Source organism: Arabidopsis lyrata (assembly GCF_000004255.2).
Source record: "Arabidopsis lyrata subsp. lyrata unplaced genomic scaffold ARALYscaffold_5, whole genome shotgun sequence".
Lineage (NCBI taxonomy): Eukaryota > Viridiplantae > Streptophyta > Magnoliopsida > Brassicales > Brassicaceae > Arabidopsis > Arabidopsis lyrata.
The window spans coordinates 20,762,485-20,779,940 of record NW_003302551.1 but is presented as its reverse complement, the minus strand read 5'-3'; the positions used below and the strand labels follow the sequence as shown (position 1 = coordinate 20,779,940).

Sequence of the window (17,456 nt, the reverse complement as noted above, 5' to 3'; positions counted from 1 at the left end):
TGGATTAGCATATATAGGAGAAAGATTGTTAGAAAGTTGCAATTGGCAAATTTTGTTGTCATACTAAAATTTTGTTGTCATACTAAAAGAAAAAATGCCATACTATGTCCGTCCTTGCCTCCCTCCACCGGAGAACATAAAATTTTCTGGTTGTGTAATATTCGGACTCGATACCGAGAAGACCAATGAAATCTTCAACAAAATTTTCATGGAAAACTACTCGGAGCAAGCGTTGAAAGAATTCAAGTCGAATCCAAGGCTACGAGTGAATGTGATGAAAACCATCATCGCATCTTTCAATTGTCAAATCCATCATGAGATCATTAAGGAGAAAATAGGTTTCGCGATATGGATGATCGGTGAATATTCATTATCGTTTTCAGATATCGAAAATGGATTATCTGTTATCAAACGAAGCATTGGAGAACTGCCTCTCCCTAATTCTTCTAAGGATGACCACGATGTTCAAACATGTCATTGGTTTGAAGAGTGTCGTCGAAGGCTACTCATCGATGGAGATGCGAAACTCCGAACTCAAATAGCTATCGCACTAACCAAACTAATCGATAAACAAAAAGTCTTTATTCATGATATTTCTGCAGGAAAACTCAGACAAGAACGAGCAGAAGCTGTTAGGTTAATAGCATCGTTGCAGTTGCTGCCTAAACCCATTAATTTGGGACGTGCGACTATTGCTTTTTACAGCGGAGAAATCAGGAGATGCATGAGATCTATATGCCATCAAGATATAGAGCTTAAGCAGTTATGCGTAAATGCGAGTGGTGAGAATTTGGTTAGCTTGCTTTCCAAGAAACTGCAAGAACAAAGAGATACGTGTGACCAAGCGTTGTATCAGTTGGTAAGCACCCTCAATCATCTATGATCTAACCTTTTTTTGTTATTAAAATATATATATAAAGCGATTTGGATTCTTAAATTTTCGTGACTATATTTATACATAGGAAGCAATCTTTTTCGGGTCCAAGAACGATGGTTGTGCATAAGGAGGCAGGCAATATATGAATGTGATTTTGTAAGTCCATACTAGGGGCGCCAATCGCGCCAATGTGTTATTTAAAATTGTCTATCTTATGTGTTATGCAACATTTGGTTTGAAGCTTGCGATATTAATTATTCGATTTCATTTTCTTTATGGTCACATAAGCGATTAATATTTTATATATGTTATTTACGCATCTTGGGGTAAATCGATAAAGTTTAAATATTATGGAATACTGCTACGCTTACCTACCTGACCATTCATGCAACAACTTACTCACATACCAATAACTAAGAGAATCGCTTGGGAAATAAGGGTGGCTCTGATAGATGATCTTGCTTGGGCCACTGAAGAAGAAGAATATTGAGGAATTGGGCTCAACAGTCGGCCTATGTTTCCGGTCGTTATGGTCACATAAGCGATTAATATTTTATATATGTTATTTACGCATCTTGGGGTAAATCGATAAATTTTAAATATTATTAAATTGAGTTAGTAATGTAATTTCACATGCTGTTGATTTGTAAAAGAAAGAATTATTGACAAAATAATATTTAAGAGTAAATTTGGAAAAATGCCTCCTTTATGAGTTTTTGTTTGAAAAATACCCATCCTTTTTTTTTAAAAACTATTTTTAATATATAAAATTATTAAAATATCCACACTAAAATTTACTTATAATTTTTAAAAAATTATACTTAAAACCGAAAAAACCTTTTTTTTGTCGACACCGAAAAAATCTATTAATTTTTTTAACTAAATTAATATTTGATGTAACTAACTAACAATTTTAAATATATATTTTTAAAACTATTTACGATGTTGTTGGAAATAAAACAAAAGAATATTCTTTACAAGGTCCTATATTATTACATATATATATATATATATAGCTAAAAGGAAACCTAAAGCCCTAATTGCAAATCTAGAGGGCGAAAACGATGGCAAAATGGGGAAATGAGGATTTAGTGAAAGATGAGATCCTCCAACACCTTCCTGTGAAATCTCTGATTCGATTCAAGTCGGTATCCAAACAATGGAGATCGATGATCGAATCTACCTATTTCGTTAGAAAACATTTGGTTTGTCCTTTCTCAAACCCGAAAATTGTTGTTGGATCAAGGACTCATGATGACGACAACTCGCTAACTATTCTTCTAGAGACTTTTTCAAGAGATCATCAAGGCGAAATCGACACACAAATCAGTCGTTCTCCTTGCTCTTACATTTTTCATGGTCCAAGAACAGTGGGTCCAACTATAACCATATGTAAAGTTATAGGGTCTTGTGACGGTTTGGTCTGCATCCAAGAGTTAAGGTATACTAATTATCATGTACAGAATTTGGTTGCCAAGCTATCAATCTTTGCATATGCAAGGATTACAAAAATTGGTTGTTTTTGATATTTTTTAGTGAATTTTATCTTCTTCTATTTTTTTTAACTTAGTGATAATAATTTCAATAAATCTAATTTTCTCAAAGTTTTCGTCAATCACTAATGTTATAGCCTAACTTTAGGAATCGGAAAAATTTAGAACCAAGTGTATACATAATCAACCCCGCGACAAGAGAGCACCGGAAACTTTATCCAACGCAGTTGCAACACGTTCCAGGTATGTGTTTAATTCGTCTCAAACTTGCAAATTTTATAGAATATTATGAAAGCAAATTTATATATACTTTAACAACAGAAAAAATATTGGTAATTTGAATAACATATATGTTTTTCTCTGTAGATTTTATGCCTCTATTGCTATTTTGCATTGGATTTGGGAAAGACATAGTAACAGGAACATACAAAACGATAAATATAAATTGCTACAAACGTCTCGATGAACATGCTATGCTTCTCAAGACCTCGGTTTTGAACCTCGACAATGGCAGCGAACAAAGACAGATTGGTGTTTTCCCTGTTTCCAACATGGAAATTTCTAATGAGCAAACATCAGTCTTTGCAAATGGATCCGTCTTTTGGTTGACACAACGTTATCACAAGTCATCATCAAAAACGCCTATTAAGTTAGTAGCGTTGGATCTTCACACTGAAACCTTTAGTAGAGTATCTTGGCCGAGTTGGTATGACGAACAACATAGTCACAAAATGAGATTATGTAGTTTGAAAGATCGTTTATGTCTATCGAACGTGCTACAATACCCGGATGTGGATGTATGGTCATTGAAGATGGAAGACTCAATTGAGAAATGGGAGTAGATCTTTTCCATTAATGTCACAAGTATTGGTCGGTTAGCTACAAAGTTTTGGATGATCGGTTTAGAAGCTGCAAAATTTAGGCCTAAAGAAGGAAATATTGATGTGGACCAAATCCCGTTCCATAGTTCGACAACCGCTTTGTATACCGATACCTTAGTTTCTCCTTATCAAGAGATCTAATTAAGTTTAATTCGATTTAATGTTGTTGCTTTTTCTTTTCGTTGATTACTCTAGATTAAAGATAAATGGCTTTTATATAAGTATAACATCGATCACATTAACAATATAAAGTCGTTTTTTTGTTTTTCCCTCTTCTTCTTCAATGTATGATACAACTATAATTAATAAAGAAGTCGTTTGAGATTTCAGAGCATGCATAAAAGTTTTGTAATGGTATATAACTCATTCTGATTACCATAGTTAAACGACAGCGTTTATGGATAAAAACGTGAAAACCTAAGAACCAAAAAACGACGACGTTTTCTTGAGGGTATATCCGTTATTTACAGAAATCGAAGGTTCAAAAGAAGAAATTAAAAATTGATTATTGGGAGCTGTCAATTTTCAGTTCACACAGGTACCGAACCCTAATAAGCTAATTGTCTCGTTTAGCATCTTCTTCTCGTTTTCAAGAATTTGGGTCGCCATTGATTCGCACCTCGCAAGGTAGGATAAACCCTAACTCTCAATTTCTAGGTTACAATCTTCCTCTTCTTCGCTCTCTTATTGGCTTTCTCGTTGGTTGCATTGAGCTATTTGTGACAATCTGTGATAATCGGCGAGTTTGGTAACAGGGTTATTCGAATTCTCTCACAAGTTTCGTTTATCTCTATGAAAGATGGCAACTTTTTTTTTGGTTTAATCGTATTATTGAGTTATGAAGAATTTCTCATAATTATGTTATCTGTCTTCTGGAAAAATGTGGCGTCTTTCTTCTAAATTCACAGTTTTTTTCTCCTTGTTCTAATTCTTAGTGATAGAGTCTTCAAATTTGATACTTTTATGGATGAATGAACTCTCGATTGAATCATTGTCTTTCTGGAAAACTGAAATTGAAAGTTGTGTTTATTTGTAGATGGAGAGCACTAGATCGGACCCAGAGCTTGATGATGACTTTAGTGAAATCTACAAGGAGTATACTGGTCCTGCAAGTACTGTGACCAACAACACTATCCAAGACAAAGACAAACCTATCAAACAACGTTCTGAAGAAAGATGTGATGAAGAAGAGCAACTACCTGACCCCAATTCTGTACCAACTGATTTCACTAGCCGAGAAGCTAAGGTTTGGGAGGCTAAATCCAAAGCTACTGAGAGGAATTGGAAGAAGAGAAAAGAAGAAGAAATGATCTGTAAAATATGTGGCGAGTCTGGTCATTTTACTCAGGTAATCATTTCTTTTTGCAAACTCCTTTATAGTTTATACATCATTTGTGTGTCTTTCTGATTGCTGCATCATTACTCTTTGTTCCATATGTTAGGGATGTCCATCTACACTTGGTGCCAACAGGAAGTCTCAAGAATTCTTTGAAAGGGTACCAGCTAGGGACAATAATGTGAGAGTTTTGTTTACTGAGCAAGTTATAGAAAGTATTGAAAGGGAGACCGGCTGCAAGATTAAAATGGATGAGAAGTTCATAATTGTTAGTGGCAAGGACAGATTAATCTTGAGGAAAGGTGTTGATGCTGTTCACAAGGTTAAGGAGGATGGTGAGATGAAAAGTTCTTCTGTTTCCCACAGGAGCAGATCGAGGTCACCTAGGCGAACTTCTGTTGGTCCACCACGTGCTCGAAACTCTGAACCTCAAAGGCAGCACCCTCCATCACATGGTTCATCAAGTTTCCCAGAGCGCTCTGGAAGGCAAGATAAGTTTGTGGATAATCGTGTGCGCGAAGAGAATCGTATACGTGAGAATCAGCGAAATGTTTCCCGAGGATCACCACAAGGTAGGGACAGGATAGGATACCTTAGAGACCTGGTTATTTTCTCTTTTAGTCTTGTCTTTAAGGAAGTTGATTGGTCGTTTTCCGGCTTTTTTTGGCCGATAATGTCCTTTCTTTATCTTTATTTTGCAGCCAAAGGTAAGTCCTTTTGTTCAAGCATTTTGTACAGTACTGAAGTAAATAAATTGTTTACTGAACTTTTGCTCGATCTTCTCTGAATGAAATTGAGATCACGTATCTTACTGTAGCTGTAACCTTTCGTTCAGTCTCGTGGTCAGGCAGTTAACATTATTATTCATTTTATGAAGCTTATGGTAGTGACAGAGCTCGGAGTCGTTCCACACATTCGAAATCTCCAGGGAGACCACGTTATAGTGGATGGGATAAACCGTATGATAGGCAAAAGTCTGAGGTGAGTGGTTATAGGTCTGAAAGATGGGATCAGGAGAGAATGGGTGGCTCCAGCGATATTCAGGTGAGACATCAGTTTGAACGCCCTCCTTTCCCACAGACTTTAGAAGAACTAGAATTGGAATATACGAGGGATGCAATGGAGCTTGAAAAAAAGTGCGATAAAGAAGAAGATGAGGAGAAAATTAAGCATCGTGAGGTAAGTGACCCAGTGACTGAATGTGTTCCTCTTAGATTCAAACCGAGTATAGGCTGGATTGAATTCTGTCACCTAAGAAATCACAATTCCTATTAGTTTCAACTATGAAAGTTTCATGCTTTTTACATTGCTCATTGCTCATAGTATTAGATGGCAGCGGATCTCTCCAAATGTAATTTAGTCCCCAGTCTCCTAGTGAAATGCAATTCCTTTTGAGGAACTTCAGCTTCTGACATCAATTTGTGCGAGTTTGTAGACAATCCGGGAACTGAGAGAGAGTTACATGAAGAAACTGGCTGGGCTAAGGGGTATGAATGCTAAACAATGGGATGAATTCCTTCAACTGGATGCTCAGAGACGTCAACAGCAAGCACGGCAGCAAAACTCTGGCCTGAATTATGGTAACTATAGACAGTTTCCTCCTTATGCTGAGTTTGATGATGGCTACTCTTCAAATCCTCCTCCCTATGGTGGAAACAATGTGCCAATGGATTCCAAGAGAAGATATCCAAATCATGGAGATAACTATTCTTCAAGGCATCAAGACAACAATTATGGTGGGTTCCAACGCCAGAGACGTGAGGACTATGGAAAAGCCTACAATCGTTATTAGACCATCGTAGTCAGATCGTGTTTGGTAAGTTGCTACTCCCCTGTTTGAAGACAGAAGTAATATGCTGTTATGGTTAACTGAAGCTAATTGTTCTTGGTTTTGTTGAGTGTGAATTAGAAGGTTTAGATTGCTTGTTATTTTTGTAACCTAAAAGCTTTCTGAAAATTTCAGGATTGTGCTGGAACTGGATTAACGACCAACAAGTGCAAACAATGCGCAACCGAGGTTTGTTTCTTACTGTGAAGCCATTCTCATATCTGGACATATGTTGAATCACCTTGCAACAAGTACATGTAACTGCCAGATATCTGGTCCTTCTTTGGGTTTGTTGTATACATTTTAAGAATTTCTTTCTTAAGAGTAGTTATAAAACCATTTCCGTTGTAATCATAGTTCTGGCTTTAAACAGAAGATTTGTTTCAGTTTAGCCATTATCGCATTTTGAAGACTTGATGGAATGGTTTTTCTGTGGCCATGAAAAACTTATTCAGGAAGATAATATATAACGTTACGATATTACTAATGCCTCATGAATCTTAAAGGTCCAAACAGCTATAATTAAGTACATGCATTTAACTTTTGGCTCTTCGGTTTCCTCTCCAAATGCTGTGGCTTTTGAAATTCCCTTTTACCTATAAAGATGCAAGTACCTTGAGCACTTGGATTCATCATGTACGCTCATTATTCCAGTATAATATGAATTCGATTGTAGACATTGGAAGCGCTCGCGTCAATTCCTTCATAGCTAATAAAGACAACGGCTTCAGCGTTCGCGGTATTCTGGAGACATTCTTGGATAATGAGGGGAACATGACGAAAATTATTGGTCTTCACACTGAGCGGGCGCAGAAAGTAGGCCAACAGAGTAAAACAACCTTGCTCCAGCTCTGCGATGGAGACCATTGCCTAATTGTTCAACTTCCTGTTGGTGGAAATCTTCCTTCCGGTCTCCTCAATTTTCTCAACCTGCCTTATATCACATTCGTTGGAATTGGCATCAACAAGACTCTGATGAATCTCGAGAGCGAGTTTGGGTTGACCTGCAACAATGCTGTTGAGATCGGACCCTCGTCGTGGGACCTTTTAAACAAGACTGAGGAGAAATGCCGTATTGTCCGTCAGTTTGTCTCTTTTAGCAGCAATCCTTTTTGTACCCTCTCCCCGTTTGTCTCTTTTAAGTATCAAACAAGTGCCGTCTTCGAGGATTGGGGCTCCTACAGACTTAGCCAGAAGCAGATCAATCTTGCAACCGCCAATGCTTACTTTGCTTTCAAAATTGGGAACGTGCTCATGGCTGAGTATTGATTGAGTCAAGACGTCTGGTTGTGTTTCTTTGTTTGCTTTGTTTTGTTAAGTACTTGGATAATAATAATAATGGAAGCTGGTTTTATGTTTGCATTTTAGTGGTCGACTACATGGACGAATCTCTTGAGCCACAAACAATTATTTTGTGTACATAAAAAGTTACAGTATCTTCGTTTAAATTGAAACTGGCCTTGACACCATTCGTAAATTTCTGGGTGGCCACATATTAAGATGTAGCCTTTAATTCATTATTCAGCATCTCCACTCTTCCATCTTACAGTATATGGAGAGAAAGATAAAAGTTAGTCGTCATAATATCTCTTATAATGCTCGTTGGAAATGTTTAAGTTGTTGATGACACTAACAAATTATTAACGCCTCGTAAATCTGTAAGGTTGAGAAAACTCATATAAATCCATTTTAACTTTAACTCATATAAGACTTTTGCAATTCCCTTACGTCTATATAAAGATAACGTATCTACCATTTTTTTCTCCTATACTAACAGAGATTGTAAAAATTATTTGGGGTTCACATGTGTTATCAACGTGTTAGGATCCTCATTTAATTAGTTACTTAAAACTTATGAGGTCACTTTGATATAAAGTAAATGATACGAGGCATAACTCTTATAGAAAAAATAGTATTTGGGTACACTTAGTAATTTCTAATTCAATGAGGAGATGTATTAGATTATTTCTATATAAATAGATCCCCAGAACAACACTAACCAAAAAATAAGGAAACTCTCTACATCTCACCACCAGAAACCTAAAGCAACTTAGGGTTTGCTTTGGAATTGGAAGACCTAATCCTAAATCCAGATCACAAGGTATGGATTCATCAGGTATGCTTCCGTTTTCATTATTAATCATTAGAAGATTTATGGTTTATGGAATCATATATTTTTCAGAGATGTCTTCATCAATTGTGGACACTGGAATAGCTCGCATCAAAACGATAGTAACTGATAAAGATAGCGACATCAAACTTGCTGTGGAGACATTCTTGTCCAACAAGAAGAACACGAAGAAAATCATAGGCCTTGAAACAGAACGGGTTCAAAAAGCAAGAAAGCAATTCAAAACCGTATTGCTCCAGCTGTGCGATGGAGATCATTGCCTAATAGTAAAACTTCCTTGTGAGGAATCTGTCAATCTTCCTGTCTCTCTCTTCAATTTTCTCAACCTACCTCAATTCACGTTCGTTGGATTTGACATCAAGAAGACTCTGGTGAAGCTTGAGAGTGAATGGGGTTTGACATGCAAGAACTCTGTTGAGATCAATCCCACCACATGGAACCTACCCGACATGACGAACGTTGGGAGACGTATGATGCATACTTGTGTTTTTTCTCAGAGACCGACAAGCCCTATCTTTGAAGAGTGGGACCAATGTGTTCTTACCAAGGACCAGATTAAGCTCGCAACCTCAAATGCTTATTTCGCTTTTGGAATTGGAGGCGTTATGTTGGGCCGTTTTGAGGATTTTTTTTTTAGTTCCTTCTTTTTTTTTTTTTTTTTGTTGTTGTTCAGTCTTTTAATTAAGGAGGGGTTATTGGATCATTGATTTGAATAGAATTAGAAATCCCTATCACATTTGGAAATTCACACATAATCCACTGATTTTAAAATCAAATAATGTGGATTTGAAAATCAAATAAAGTTGATTTTAGAGTCAAATAAAATGGATTTGAAAATCATAGAAAAGAGATTATAAAATTAAAACATGAAATTTTTTATGATAAACAAAATAACCTATCATGTTCTCATCTATGAACTCTGAATTGAATCACTCCACATGTTTGATGTTCTTGTTTCTCTCCACTGATTGTTCTCTCCACACATATGAGAAGATATCAAAAAGTCCATAATTAGGAATAAAACAGTTCGTTACGATGCGGTTAAAGTGATTCACCAATTAGGGATGAAAGAAATCTTTGTTAGTATGTCTACTAATGAACGTCATGGTTGGATTAAGCTAGCGTAACATTATGGAATGTTAGATTAATTATTTTTTTGTTTTCTAGTATTGTTGGTTTTCTAGAATTTTTTCTCTAGTTTTGTTTGGTTTCGAAAACCTTCCTTTGTTTTCTAGTATTTTTGATTTTTATTATATGATAAAATATACTTTTATATGAAGGTGTTTCATGATCATTTGTATTAACAGTTTTTTTTTGTGATCGATATGCTTGAAAGTATTATACGAATATGTTTCGTGATTTTTGTATTAGCAGTTTTTTTTTTCTTTTTGATATTCAAAACATTATGGAAAATAAAAACTACTAATATATATATTTTTTTTCAAATCCACTCAAATAACTAGGTGGAACCCAATGATTTCAATCTCTCTATTTATAACTAAAACAGATTTTCAAATCCATTCAAATCCAATATGAAATCAAATCCATACTCAAATCTTCAATATTGAATAAGGGGTGATTTTAACTAGTATTTGTAAATCATAGAACCAATAACACATGATTTTTATAAAGATTTTAAAATCAATGATTGAATAACACATGATTTTAGTTAGATTTCCAATTCCATTCAAATCAATGATCCAATAAACCCCCCTAAGTATTGCGGAAGTTTGCATATCAAGTTATCAATGGTCAGGGACGATCTTATTATACCTACCTAAATCTTGTAGGCCACAAACAAAGTATAATATTTGGAAAAGTTTTGGATTAATTAGTAATTTTGTCGCTTTCCTTGTCGCAACATTCCAAATGAATATACGGGCTTTTACACCGCCCAAGTGTAAAAGGCGATAATTCGGTACATTCGGATATTGGGCCAGGCCTGACAATTTTTACATATTACAAAGCCTACTAGCCCACATAACTAACACTTGGCTCCTTTTCCAAATATTTAGAGGGGGCTAAAGAATATCTTGTTAAGATTTGGGGTCAAATTGAAAATTCTAATTAAACATAAGCCGCCTCTCTCTCTTCTCCTAAATCACGCAGCCGAACCCTAGCTTTCATAAATTTTCATTCATTCATCGTTCTTCTGCTTTTGCTTCTTCCAAAGGCCTAGCCTTGTGCTTCCTCGTTCTATCTCTCTTGCTTCCGTAATTCGTTCGTAAGAGACTCTCGTGATGGGTACGGAGAGAAAGAGGAAAATTAGTCTGTTCGATGTTATGGACGATCCGTCTGCTGCGGCGAAGAACACCAAAATCAGTGGTCTTGCCGACGGCGGAATCAACAGTCTCATCAATAAATGGAACGGGAAGCCTTATTCACAGAGATATTATGACATTCTGGAGAAACGGAGGACTCTCCCTGTATGGCTGCAGAAAGAGGAGTTTCTCAAAACTTTGAACAGCAATCAAACTCTAATTCTGGTTGGTGAGACCGGTAGTGGTAAAACCACTCAGGTAAAGTTTTCATCTTTTCTATTCCGATACTTCGAATTTGATATATAAGCTTAGGAATAATTTATATCGAGGAGGGTTTTGGTTGATTTAATCGGAGATGATGTTTTGAGGCTAATACTGAATTTTGTTTATTTGTACAGATTCCACAGTTTGTGATAGATGCTGTGGATGCTGAAACATCGGATAAGCGTAGGAAGTGGTTGGTTGGATGCACACAGCCTCGTAGAGTTGCCGCCATGTCTGTGTCCCGTCGTGTTGCTGAAGAGATGGATGTAACTATTGGGGAAGAAGTTGGTTACAGCATCCGTTTCGAGGATTGCAGTAGCCCCAGAACGGTTCTTAAGTAAGCATTGTCTCTCTTTTAGCTTCTCATCTTTATAATTTATGTACTTGTGGACTTGTATCTAATCATGTGTTACTCACTATGACCAGGTACTTGACTGATGGTATGCTCCTGAGAGAAGCAATGGCGGACCCGCTTCTAGAGAGATACAAAGTGATTATTCTCGATGAGGCCCACGAGAGGACTCTAGCCACAGATGTGCTGTTTGGTCTTCTGAAAGAAGTGTTGAAAAATAGACCTGATCTTAAGTTAGTTGTGATGAGTGCAACTCTAGAAGCTGAAAAGTTTCAGGATTATTTTAGCGGTGCTCCTCTGATGAAAGTTCCTGGTAGGCTTCATCCTGTTGAGATCTTTTACACTCAGGAGCCTGAGAGGGACTATCTTGAGGCTGCTATTAGGACTGTTGTCCAGATTCACATGTGTGAGCCACCTGGTGATATTCTTGTTTTCTTAACTGGAGAAGAGGAGATCGAAGATGCATGCCGCAAAATCAATAAAGAGGTTGGTAATCTCGGAGATCAAGTGGGGCCTATTAAAGTTGTGCCATTGTATTCTACTCTTCCACCTGCGATGCAGCAGAAGATATTTGATCCTGCTCCAGAGCCGGTAACAGAAGGTGGTCCTCCTGGGAGAAAAATTGTTGTCTCAACTAACATTGCTGAGACTTCTCTAACCATAGATGGGATTGTCTACGTCATTGATCCTGGTTTTGCTAAGCAAAAAGTCTACAACCCTCGAATCCGTGTTGAGTCTTTGTTGGTCTCCCCAATTTCAAAGGCAAGTGCTCACCAGAGATCTGGTCGTGCCGGTAGAACACGCCCTGGAAAATGTTTCAGGCTTTATACAGAAAAGAGTTTTAATAATGACTTGCAGCCGCAGACGTATCCTGAAATATTGAGATCAAACCTTGCAAACACAGTTTTGACCTTGAAAAAACTTGGAATTGATGACTTGGTGCACTTTGATTTTATGGATCCCCCTGCTCCGGAAACACTGATGCGAGCCTTAGAAGTTTTGAATTACTTGGGAGCATTGGATGATGAAGGTAACTTGACAAAGACAGGTGAGATCATGAGTGAGTTCCCCTTGGATCCACAGATGGCAAAGATGCTCATAGTCAGTCCTGAATTCAACTGCTCAAACGAGATTCTCTCAGTTTCAGCCATGCTCTCAGGTCCGCCCTTTACTTTTATCTTTTTGTTCTTGCTACCTTTGGTTAGGTATGTAGTTAAGGGTAGGCTTAAACTTGCTACAAGTTTTCATTCTGCATCTAGTCTAATGTGCATTAGAACTCATCTTTTATCGTTCATGTGTATAATTGTCATTTAAAATGAAGTATTAGAGTTAGGTTGTCATCAGCTGTCACTAGTGTGGGTTCTGCATACCCATGGTTAGGGGGTGTCCTAAGTAAGTGCTGATGCAAATAGTTGCAGTTTCTCAGTTATTCTCTCTCATGAAGCAAATGGTATCAGTCTCATCGCCTCTATGCATCTGCTGACCTCTTCCATGGACCTCTTCTGTTATAATTACCAATTCTTTCTCTAGTACCGAATTGCTTTATTCGGCCTAGAGAGGCTCAAAAAGCAGCAGATGAAGCTAAAGCTAGGTTTGGACACATTGATGGAGATCACCTCACATTGTTGAATGTCTACCACGCTTTCAAGCAACACAGTAAGTGATTATCAATTTCTCTTCCTCTTTGGGTTATAGTTACTTTAGACAAATAAAATGACTGTAACTAACTTGGTCAATGTGAATTCTCGCAGATGAAGATCCAAATTGGTGCTATGAAAACTTCATCAACAATAGAGCGATGAAATCTGCAGACAATGTTAGACAGCAGCTAGTTCGGATAATGTCAAGATTCAACCTGAAGATGTGCAGCACTGATTTTAACAGCCGCGATTACTACATCAACATAAGGAAGGCCATGCTTGCAGGTTATTTCATGCAAGTGGCTCACTTAGAACGTACTGGCCATTACTTGACCGTCAAAGACAACCAAGTATGTGAAAGCATATTCAGTTTATGTTGTTTCCATTGAAATAATGTTTCTCTTTGTACTAATCTGATGGTTACATTCTTGTTTTGCAGGTGGTTCATTTGCATCCATCCAATTGCTTGGATCACAAACCGGAGTGGGTAATCTACAATGAATATGTTTTGACTAGTCGGAATTTCATAAGAACTGTGACAGACATTCGTGGTGAATGGTAAGTTCTTGCATTTCCTGTTCTTGTTTTCTTTGGTTATTATCTCTCAGAGGTTTTCTTTTCTGAAAAAATCTCTCTTTTGTTTGCCATGTGGATTCACAGGCTAGTAGATGTTGCTTCTCATTATTACGATCTTTCGAACTTTCCCAACTGCGAAGCCAAACGTGTCATCGAGAAGCTTTATAAGAAGAGAGAAAGGGAGAAGGAAGAGAGCAAGAAGAACCGGAAGTGAAGGAGAATCATGTTCTCACATGTCAACATCTGATTCTACCTGGACAAGAAGACCAATCCTTAAAGCCTGTCTCATATTATAGTTACCTCTTTGACCAAAAGATTCTAGCAGTTTTCGTTTTTGTAGGTGTTGTGATGAAACAAATATTTGCATGTGACCCACCCAAATGGTTGTTCTTTTAAGAGCTTTGAAGATTCCTGTTATTGAGTTCTCCTTTCCCGACTATCTCTAATGATATGGTTCTGAGTTATGACAATTAGCAATAACAATTTTGAAAAGTTACATATCTGATTAAAAAATCTGAAAGAAAAAAGAGGTTCGAGACACAGGCTCACAGAGACATTACTTAATGTAATTAGTCAAAAGTTAATATTTTCTACCAACTTACAGAGAACTCAATTATTCTTAAACATAAACGTCTGATCTACGACTTGCTTATTTCCATTGGGTAGCGACAATTGCCTGAAACTCCTGATCTACATTCTGAACCTTTTGGTCAAGAACAGCTGCTTGAGACTGCATCCGAGCTATCTCATTGTCTAGTGTTACTTTTGCTTCCTTCATCAACACTTCTTGTCTCTGCAATTCAGCAATATCTTCTTCATACTTCCTTCTTTTATTGTCATTCTCTGTGATCTTTTCCTCAACAGCTTTTAATTCTTCCAATGCGCATGTCTGCCTTTCTTTAATGGACAATAGCTTGGCGATCCGAGATCGAGGTGTTGTAACATTGAACCCGTGTTTCTCAAGCTTGAGGAAACACTCGTCAATCCTATTAATCGAGCTTATTGGATCGTCGACTTGTAGGTTGTTGACTTTCTCTAACAGCGAACTAAACTTCACCATTGTACCAATAGCATCTCCTTCACGGAACTCTTCTTCGCTATCTAGCAGTGGACTGAAATGTGGACGCTGTGGCACTGTTTTGAAGACCTCCATTGATTCAAGGACTTTCCAAAGCTGTGACTTCTTTACAAATGGTAGAACCATTGTCGACTCTCTCGCTGGGGGAGTTTCCAAAACATCGACATGCTTTTCCACAACTGTATTAAGCCCTAGATCAGGAGTCCGAGAAACAGATTGCCCTGAGGAATAAGGTGAAAAGCAAAACACAAAACAATGAGAACCGAAAGCTAAAAGAGCACCAATTGTTTACAAGATGTGTCAGCACTTAATCCAGCCGTACCCGATGATGAATTTCCAGCGTGGATCCATGAAGCAAGAGGCCTATCATCCTCAGTCATATCGGTATGTTCAATAGTGGCAGCCTTTGAATTATTACCAGACACACCTACAATGTATTATGCCAAGAATGTTTTAAGATCGCAAAGAAACAAATGCCGCTTTACTTATCCATGAAAGTTAAGACAACATACCAGTCTTCTGCTTAGGCTCTGTGCTTATGAACTTGCGTGGCTGTCCTCTTTTCCTCTTATTAACACTCTCTCTGTTTTTCATCTCCTCAGGTGCCTGCGTAGAATCAATAGGATGAACGACCGGCAAAGTGGGATGTTTAACAGTTCGACTAACTAACTTTCACCTTCTCTTTAGCAGAATCATTTGTAGAGCTCTTTTGATTCTTCATTGCCTGAAGTTTCTTCTTTGGAGATGTTTTTCCTTGTGTTTTGACCGCTGCGGCTACGCCCAGGACTATCGATGGGTGAAAATCTTTTGCTAGAAACAGTAAATATGTAGAATCATTTCGAGACACAAACAACTTCCAATAAGACTAACCATCATATTTGTCAAGGTAAAGAATGATATATCACTTACGTGCTGCTATCTCCGGTTGGCTTGTGACTGGAGTGTTCTCATTCATCACAACATCAGTCATCCTACTCCCTAATTCTCCAGATAACTGCTGCAAGAAACACACAAAGTTAACAGTAATTACCCAATCTATGTCATTGGAGCAAGATTGCTTCAAGCAAGTTAAATTCACGACTGTTAAATTAGCGTGCAACTAGAGATAGAGAGGGACGGGCGGAAATATCTAACTCACAGCTGCAGTTACGGAGAGCGGTGTTTCACTCACAGTGACAGATGCTCTACCAGCCTCTGCAACATCTCCACTGGAAGAGGCAGGAAGAGGATTCTGCATATTCTGGATAGCACCACTAGAAGAGCGTGTCGCCCTCAAATTTTTTACTGAGGCCGAAGCATTTTTCTCTCTCAAGGCAGTTCGAACAGTTACCCTTATGCGGGTTGAACGAGCTGTTTCTTCAACTCCATGCGAACTCTCTTCGCTATCATAAACCTAAAAATGGAACACAAAATGTTTTTTTTCTCACAAAATATGAACAAATGATTCAACAACATACAATAGTGTTTTATGTAAGAATCAACAACATACTTTTTCTTCTTTATGCCAAACTCCATCTTTCCACTCTATAGAAGGTCTTAACTGCAAGCGGCTAAACTCCTTACTCTCCTTGTTTGGCCCCAAAGCCACTGCGTATCTCTTCCCAAAAAGAACTTTACTAACAACACCCGGACACCATCCAGACTCAACAAGCGCATCCACATTTTCCATCAATTTGTAATCTCTTAAACCAATAGGCAGTGGTGAAGGTCGGATTTTGGAATAAGAAACGCTTATCTTGGTGCAATCGACCTCTTCATCGCTCAAAGTCTTCAACTTTACCAATAATGTCCCATCTTCATTCTCCTTAATGACCATAGCCGGAGCCCAAACATGGCCCGAATTGTGTACCTCGGTTCTGACTTCTACAGACTTTCCGGCACTAAAATCCGACTCAGTCAATTGCTTCAGCCACAAAAATAACATCATTTGGTTAGATACCAATGAAAATAAGAGTTGAATCAAAATCAATGAAAAGAAGAAGAAAAAATCAACACTTACTAGTTTCTCGTATCGAAACCATTCGTCATCTTTCCAAGTGAAATGCGGACGCAGATCCTTTCGTTGAAGCTCGATGACATCAGGTTGGAATCTGAGATACACCAAGAAACGCCGATTTCCCAGCACTTTAATCACCAAGCCAGACCACCAACCACCTTTATGAGCAGCGTCAACCACGTCACCTTCCTCAAAATCGACCTCTGGAAACGGATCCGGCGGCGGAACTGGACGCATCAAACGATGCACGGTGGTTTGAATTAACGGAGGAGAATAATCATCCTTGAGCAGAGGATCCAAGTGACGAACGGAGAGCTTCTTCCGCTTCGATTTAGCTAGAGTTTCTTCGAGAATGGCGCAGTACCAGACATTGCCAGTACCATACTCATACTCTTGAGAAGAGACTTCAATTTCAGAACCTTTAGAAACGGAGAGTTTCTCCTTTCTTCCCGTAGTTAACAACATGGTTTCTCTCAGAAAACCCAAAGCAACAATCACCAGAACCCTAGACCTAAGAAGAAGAGAGACGAAAGATAAAGTGAGCTATTTTTTTTGGTGGAAAGCTTGAAGAAATGGAGTATATGTAAAGATATTAGTATTAGTGTTAGTGTAGTGGAGATCTACTATAATTAACTTCTTCTTCTTTTTTCTTACAACGTATTTAATTATGATTCAATCGGGAATTGTGGCTGTTTGTATTAGTGCTGACTCCCATCCAATCAGATTTGTCGATTACTTATAAA

At 37.8% G+C, this 17,456-nt stretch overlaps 7 protein-coding genes across 10 annotated transcripts; 6 read left to right on the top strand and 1 right to left on the bottom strand.

Annotated features, from left to right (window-relative positions):
* The first annotated feature begins 20 nt into the window (after window positions 1–20).
* LOC9314520 (coatomer subunit beta-2) lies at window positions 21–1,196 on the top strand. Its single transcript, XM_002878406.2, has 2 exons — window positions 21–859; window positions 963–1,196. Exons 1-2 carry the CDS (start codon window positions 95–97, stop codon window positions 1,002–1,004), a joined length of 807 nt encoding a protein of 268 aa, XP_002878452.2. The 5' UTR covers window positions 21–94; the 3' UTR covers window positions 1,005–1,196.
* A 730-nt stretch (window positions 1,197–1,926) lies between these two features.
* On the top strand, window positions 1,927–3,633 carry LOC9314519 (putative F-box protein At1g71320). The gene is made up of 3 exons (XM_002878405.2): window positions 1,927–2,318; window positions 2,519–2,613; window positions 2,737–3,633. The coding sequence occupies exons 1-3, from the start codon at window positions 1,942–1,944 to the stop codon at window positions 3,210–3,212; spliced, it is 948 nt and encodes a 315-aa protein (XP_002878451.1). The 5' UTR covers window positions 1,927–1,941; the 3' UTR covers window positions 3,213–3,633.
* A 137-nt stretch (window positions 3,634–3,770) lies between these two features.
* On the top strand, window positions 3,771–6,818 carry LOC9314518 (pre-mRNA-splicing factor 38B). The gene is made up of 6 exons (XM_002878404.2): window positions 3,771–3,878; window positions 4,288–4,599; window positions 4,694–5,159; window positions 5,465–5,766; window positions 6,023–6,403; window positions 6,551–6,818. Exons 2-5 carry the CDS (start codon window positions 4,288–4,290, stop codon window positions 6,377–6,379), a joined length of 1,437 nt encoding a protein of 478 aa, XP_002878450.1. The 5' UTR covers window positions 3,771–3,878; the 3' UTR covers window positions 6,380–6,403; window positions 6,551–6,818.
* A 162-nt stretch (window positions 6,819–6,980) lies between these two features.
* LOC110228455 lies at window positions 6,981–7,806 on the top strand. Its single transcript, XM_021026042.1, has one exon. The coding sequence runs from the start codon at window positions 6,983–6,985 to the stop codon at window positions 7,682–7,684; it is 702 nt and encodes a 233-aa protein (XP_020881701.1). The 5' UTR covers window positions 6,981–6,982; the 3' UTR covers window positions 7,685–7,806.
* A 780-nt stretch (window positions 7,807–8,586) lies between these two features.
* LOC9314517 lies at window positions 8,587–9,253 on the top strand. The gene has a single exon (XM_021026261.1). The coding sequence runs from the start codon at window positions 8,600–8,602 to the stop codon at window positions 9,251–9,253; it is 654 nt and encodes a 217-aa protein (XP_020881920.1). The 5' UTR covers window positions 8,587–8,599.
* A 1,350-nt stretch (window positions 9,254–10,603) lies between these two features.
* Window positions 10,604–14,103, top strand: LOC9312739 (probable pre-mRNA-splicing factor ATP-dependent RNA helicase DEAH2). Of its 3 annotated transcripts, none has more exons than XR_002332121.1 (7): window positions 10,604–11,065; window positions 11,206–11,408; window positions 11,498–12,582; window positions 12,850–13,079; window positions 13,175–13,413; window positions 13,503–13,621; window positions 13,724–13,856. XR_002332121.1 is itself a non-coding variant. In XM_021026565.1 (7 exons), exons 1-7 carry the CDS (start codon window positions 10,787–10,789, stop codon window positions 13,851–13,853), a joined length of 2,181 nt encoding a protein of 726 aa, XP_020882224.1. In that variant the 5' UTR covers window positions 10,614–10,786; the 3' UTR covers window positions 13,854–14,103. The 3 variants fall into 3 exon arrangements, 2 of the variants coding, with proteins under 2 accessions (XP_020882225.1, XP_020882224.1); XM_021026565.1 differs by having other exon boundaries at window positions 10,614–11,065; window positions 12,954–13,079; window positions 13,724–14,103; XM_021026566.1 differs by lacking the exons at window positions 13,175–13,413; window positions 13,503–13,621; window positions 13,724–13,856 and having other exon boundaries at window positions 10,605–11,065; window positions 12,842–13,010.
* A 19-nt stretch (window positions 14,104–14,122) lies between these two features.
* LOC9312738 (DUF724 domain-containing protein 7) lies at window positions 14,123–17,293 on the bottom strand. Of its 2 annotated transcripts, none has more exons than XM_021026563.1 (8): window positions 16,717–17,293; window positions 16,207–16,620; window positions 15,856–16,110; window positions 15,627–15,714; window positions 15,394–15,527; window positions 15,230–15,323; window positions 15,040–15,144; window positions 14,123–14,938 (listed from the first exon to the last, which is right to left on the bottom strand). In XM_021026563.1, exons 1-8 carry the CDS (start codon window positions 17,176–17,178, stop codon window positions 14,289–14,291), a joined length of 2,202 nt encoding a protein of 733 aa, XP_020882222.1. In that variant the 5' UTR covers window positions 17,179–17,293; the 3' UTR covers window positions 14,123–14,288. The 2 variants fall into 2 exon arrangements, with proteins under 2 accessions (XP_020882222.1, XP_020882223.1); XM_021026564.1 differs by having other exon boundaries at window positions 15,627–15,711.
* Window positions 17,294–17,456: the final 163 nt, after the last annotated feature.

What these genes read in the sequence shown, in the direction of transcription:
- LOC9314519 (XM_002878405.2), top strand. Translation starts at nt 1,942, where the DNA reads ATGGCAAAATGGGGAAATGAGGATTTAGTGAAAGATGAGATCCTCCAA. An exon ending in GTCTGCATCCAAGAGTTAAG is followed by an intron (nt 2,319 to 2,518) that starts GTATACTAATTA and finishes GCCTAACTTTAG; the next exon opens with GAATCGGAAAAATTTAGAAC. An exon ending in GCAGTTGCAACACGTTCCAG is followed by an intron (nt 2,614 to 2,736) that starts GTATGTGTTTAA and finishes TTTTCTCTGTAG; the next exon opens with ATTTTATGCCTCTATTGCTA.
- LOC110228455 (XM_021026042.1), top strand. Translation starts at nt 6,983, where the DNA reads ATGCTGTGGCTTTTGAAATTCCCTTTTACCTATAAAGATGCAAGTACC.
- LOC9314518 (XM_002878404.2), top strand. Translation starts at nt 4,288, where the DNA reads ATGGAGAGCACTAGATCGGACCCAGAGCTTGATGATGACTTTAGTGAA. An exon ending in AGTCTGGTCATTTTACTCAG is followed by an intron (nt 4,600 to 4,693) that starts GTAATCATTTCT and finishes TCCATATGTTAG; the next exon opens with GGATGTCCATCTACACTTGG. An exon ending in AGAAAATTAAGCATCGTGAG is followed by an intron (nt 5,767 to 6,022) that starts GTAAGTGACCCA and finishes GCGAGTTTGTAG; the next exon opens with ACAATCCGGGAACTGAGAGA.
- LOC9312739 (XM_021026565.1), top strand. Translation starts at nt 10,787, where the DNA reads ATGGGTACGGAGAGAAAGAGGAAAATTAGTCTGTTCGATGTTATGGAC. An exon ending in CCACGCTTTCAAGCAACACA is followed by an intron (nt 13,080 to 13,174) that starts GTAAGTGATTAT and finishes GAATTCTCGCAG; the next exon opens with ATGAAGATCCAAATTGGTGC. An exon ending in TGACCGTCAAAGACAACCAA is followed by an intron (nt 13,414 to 13,502) that starts GTATGTGAAAGC and finishes CTTGTTTTGCAG; the next exon opens with GTGGTTCATTTGCATCCATC.
- LOC9314520 (XM_002878406.2), top strand. Translation starts at nt 95, where the DNA reads ATGCCATACTATGTCCGTCCTTGCCTCCCTCCACCGGAGAACATAAAA. An exon ending in ACCAAGCGTTGTATCAGTTG is followed by an intron (nt 860 to 962) that starts GTAAGCACCCTC and finishes ATTTATACATAG; the next exon opens with GAAGCAATCTTTTTCGGGTC.
- LOC9312738 (XM_021026563.1), bottom strand. Translation starts at nt 17,178, where the DNA reads ATGTTGTTAACTACGGGAAGAAAGGAGAAACTCTCCGTTTCTAAAGGT. An exon ending in CGCTCTCCGTAACTGCAGCT is followed by an intron (nt 15,715 to 15,855) that starts GTGAGTTAGATA and finishes TGTTTCTTGCAG; the next exon opens with CAGTTATCTGGAGAATTAGG. An exon ending in AGAGCCTAAGCAGAAGACTG is followed by an intron (nt 15,145 to 15,229) that starts GTATGTTGTCTT and finishes AATACATTGTAG; the next exon opens with GTGTGTCTGGTAATAATTCA.
- LOC9314517 (XM_021026261.1), top strand. Translation starts at nt 8,600, where the DNA reads ATGTCTTCATCAATTGTGGACACTGGAATAGCTCGCATCAAAACGATA.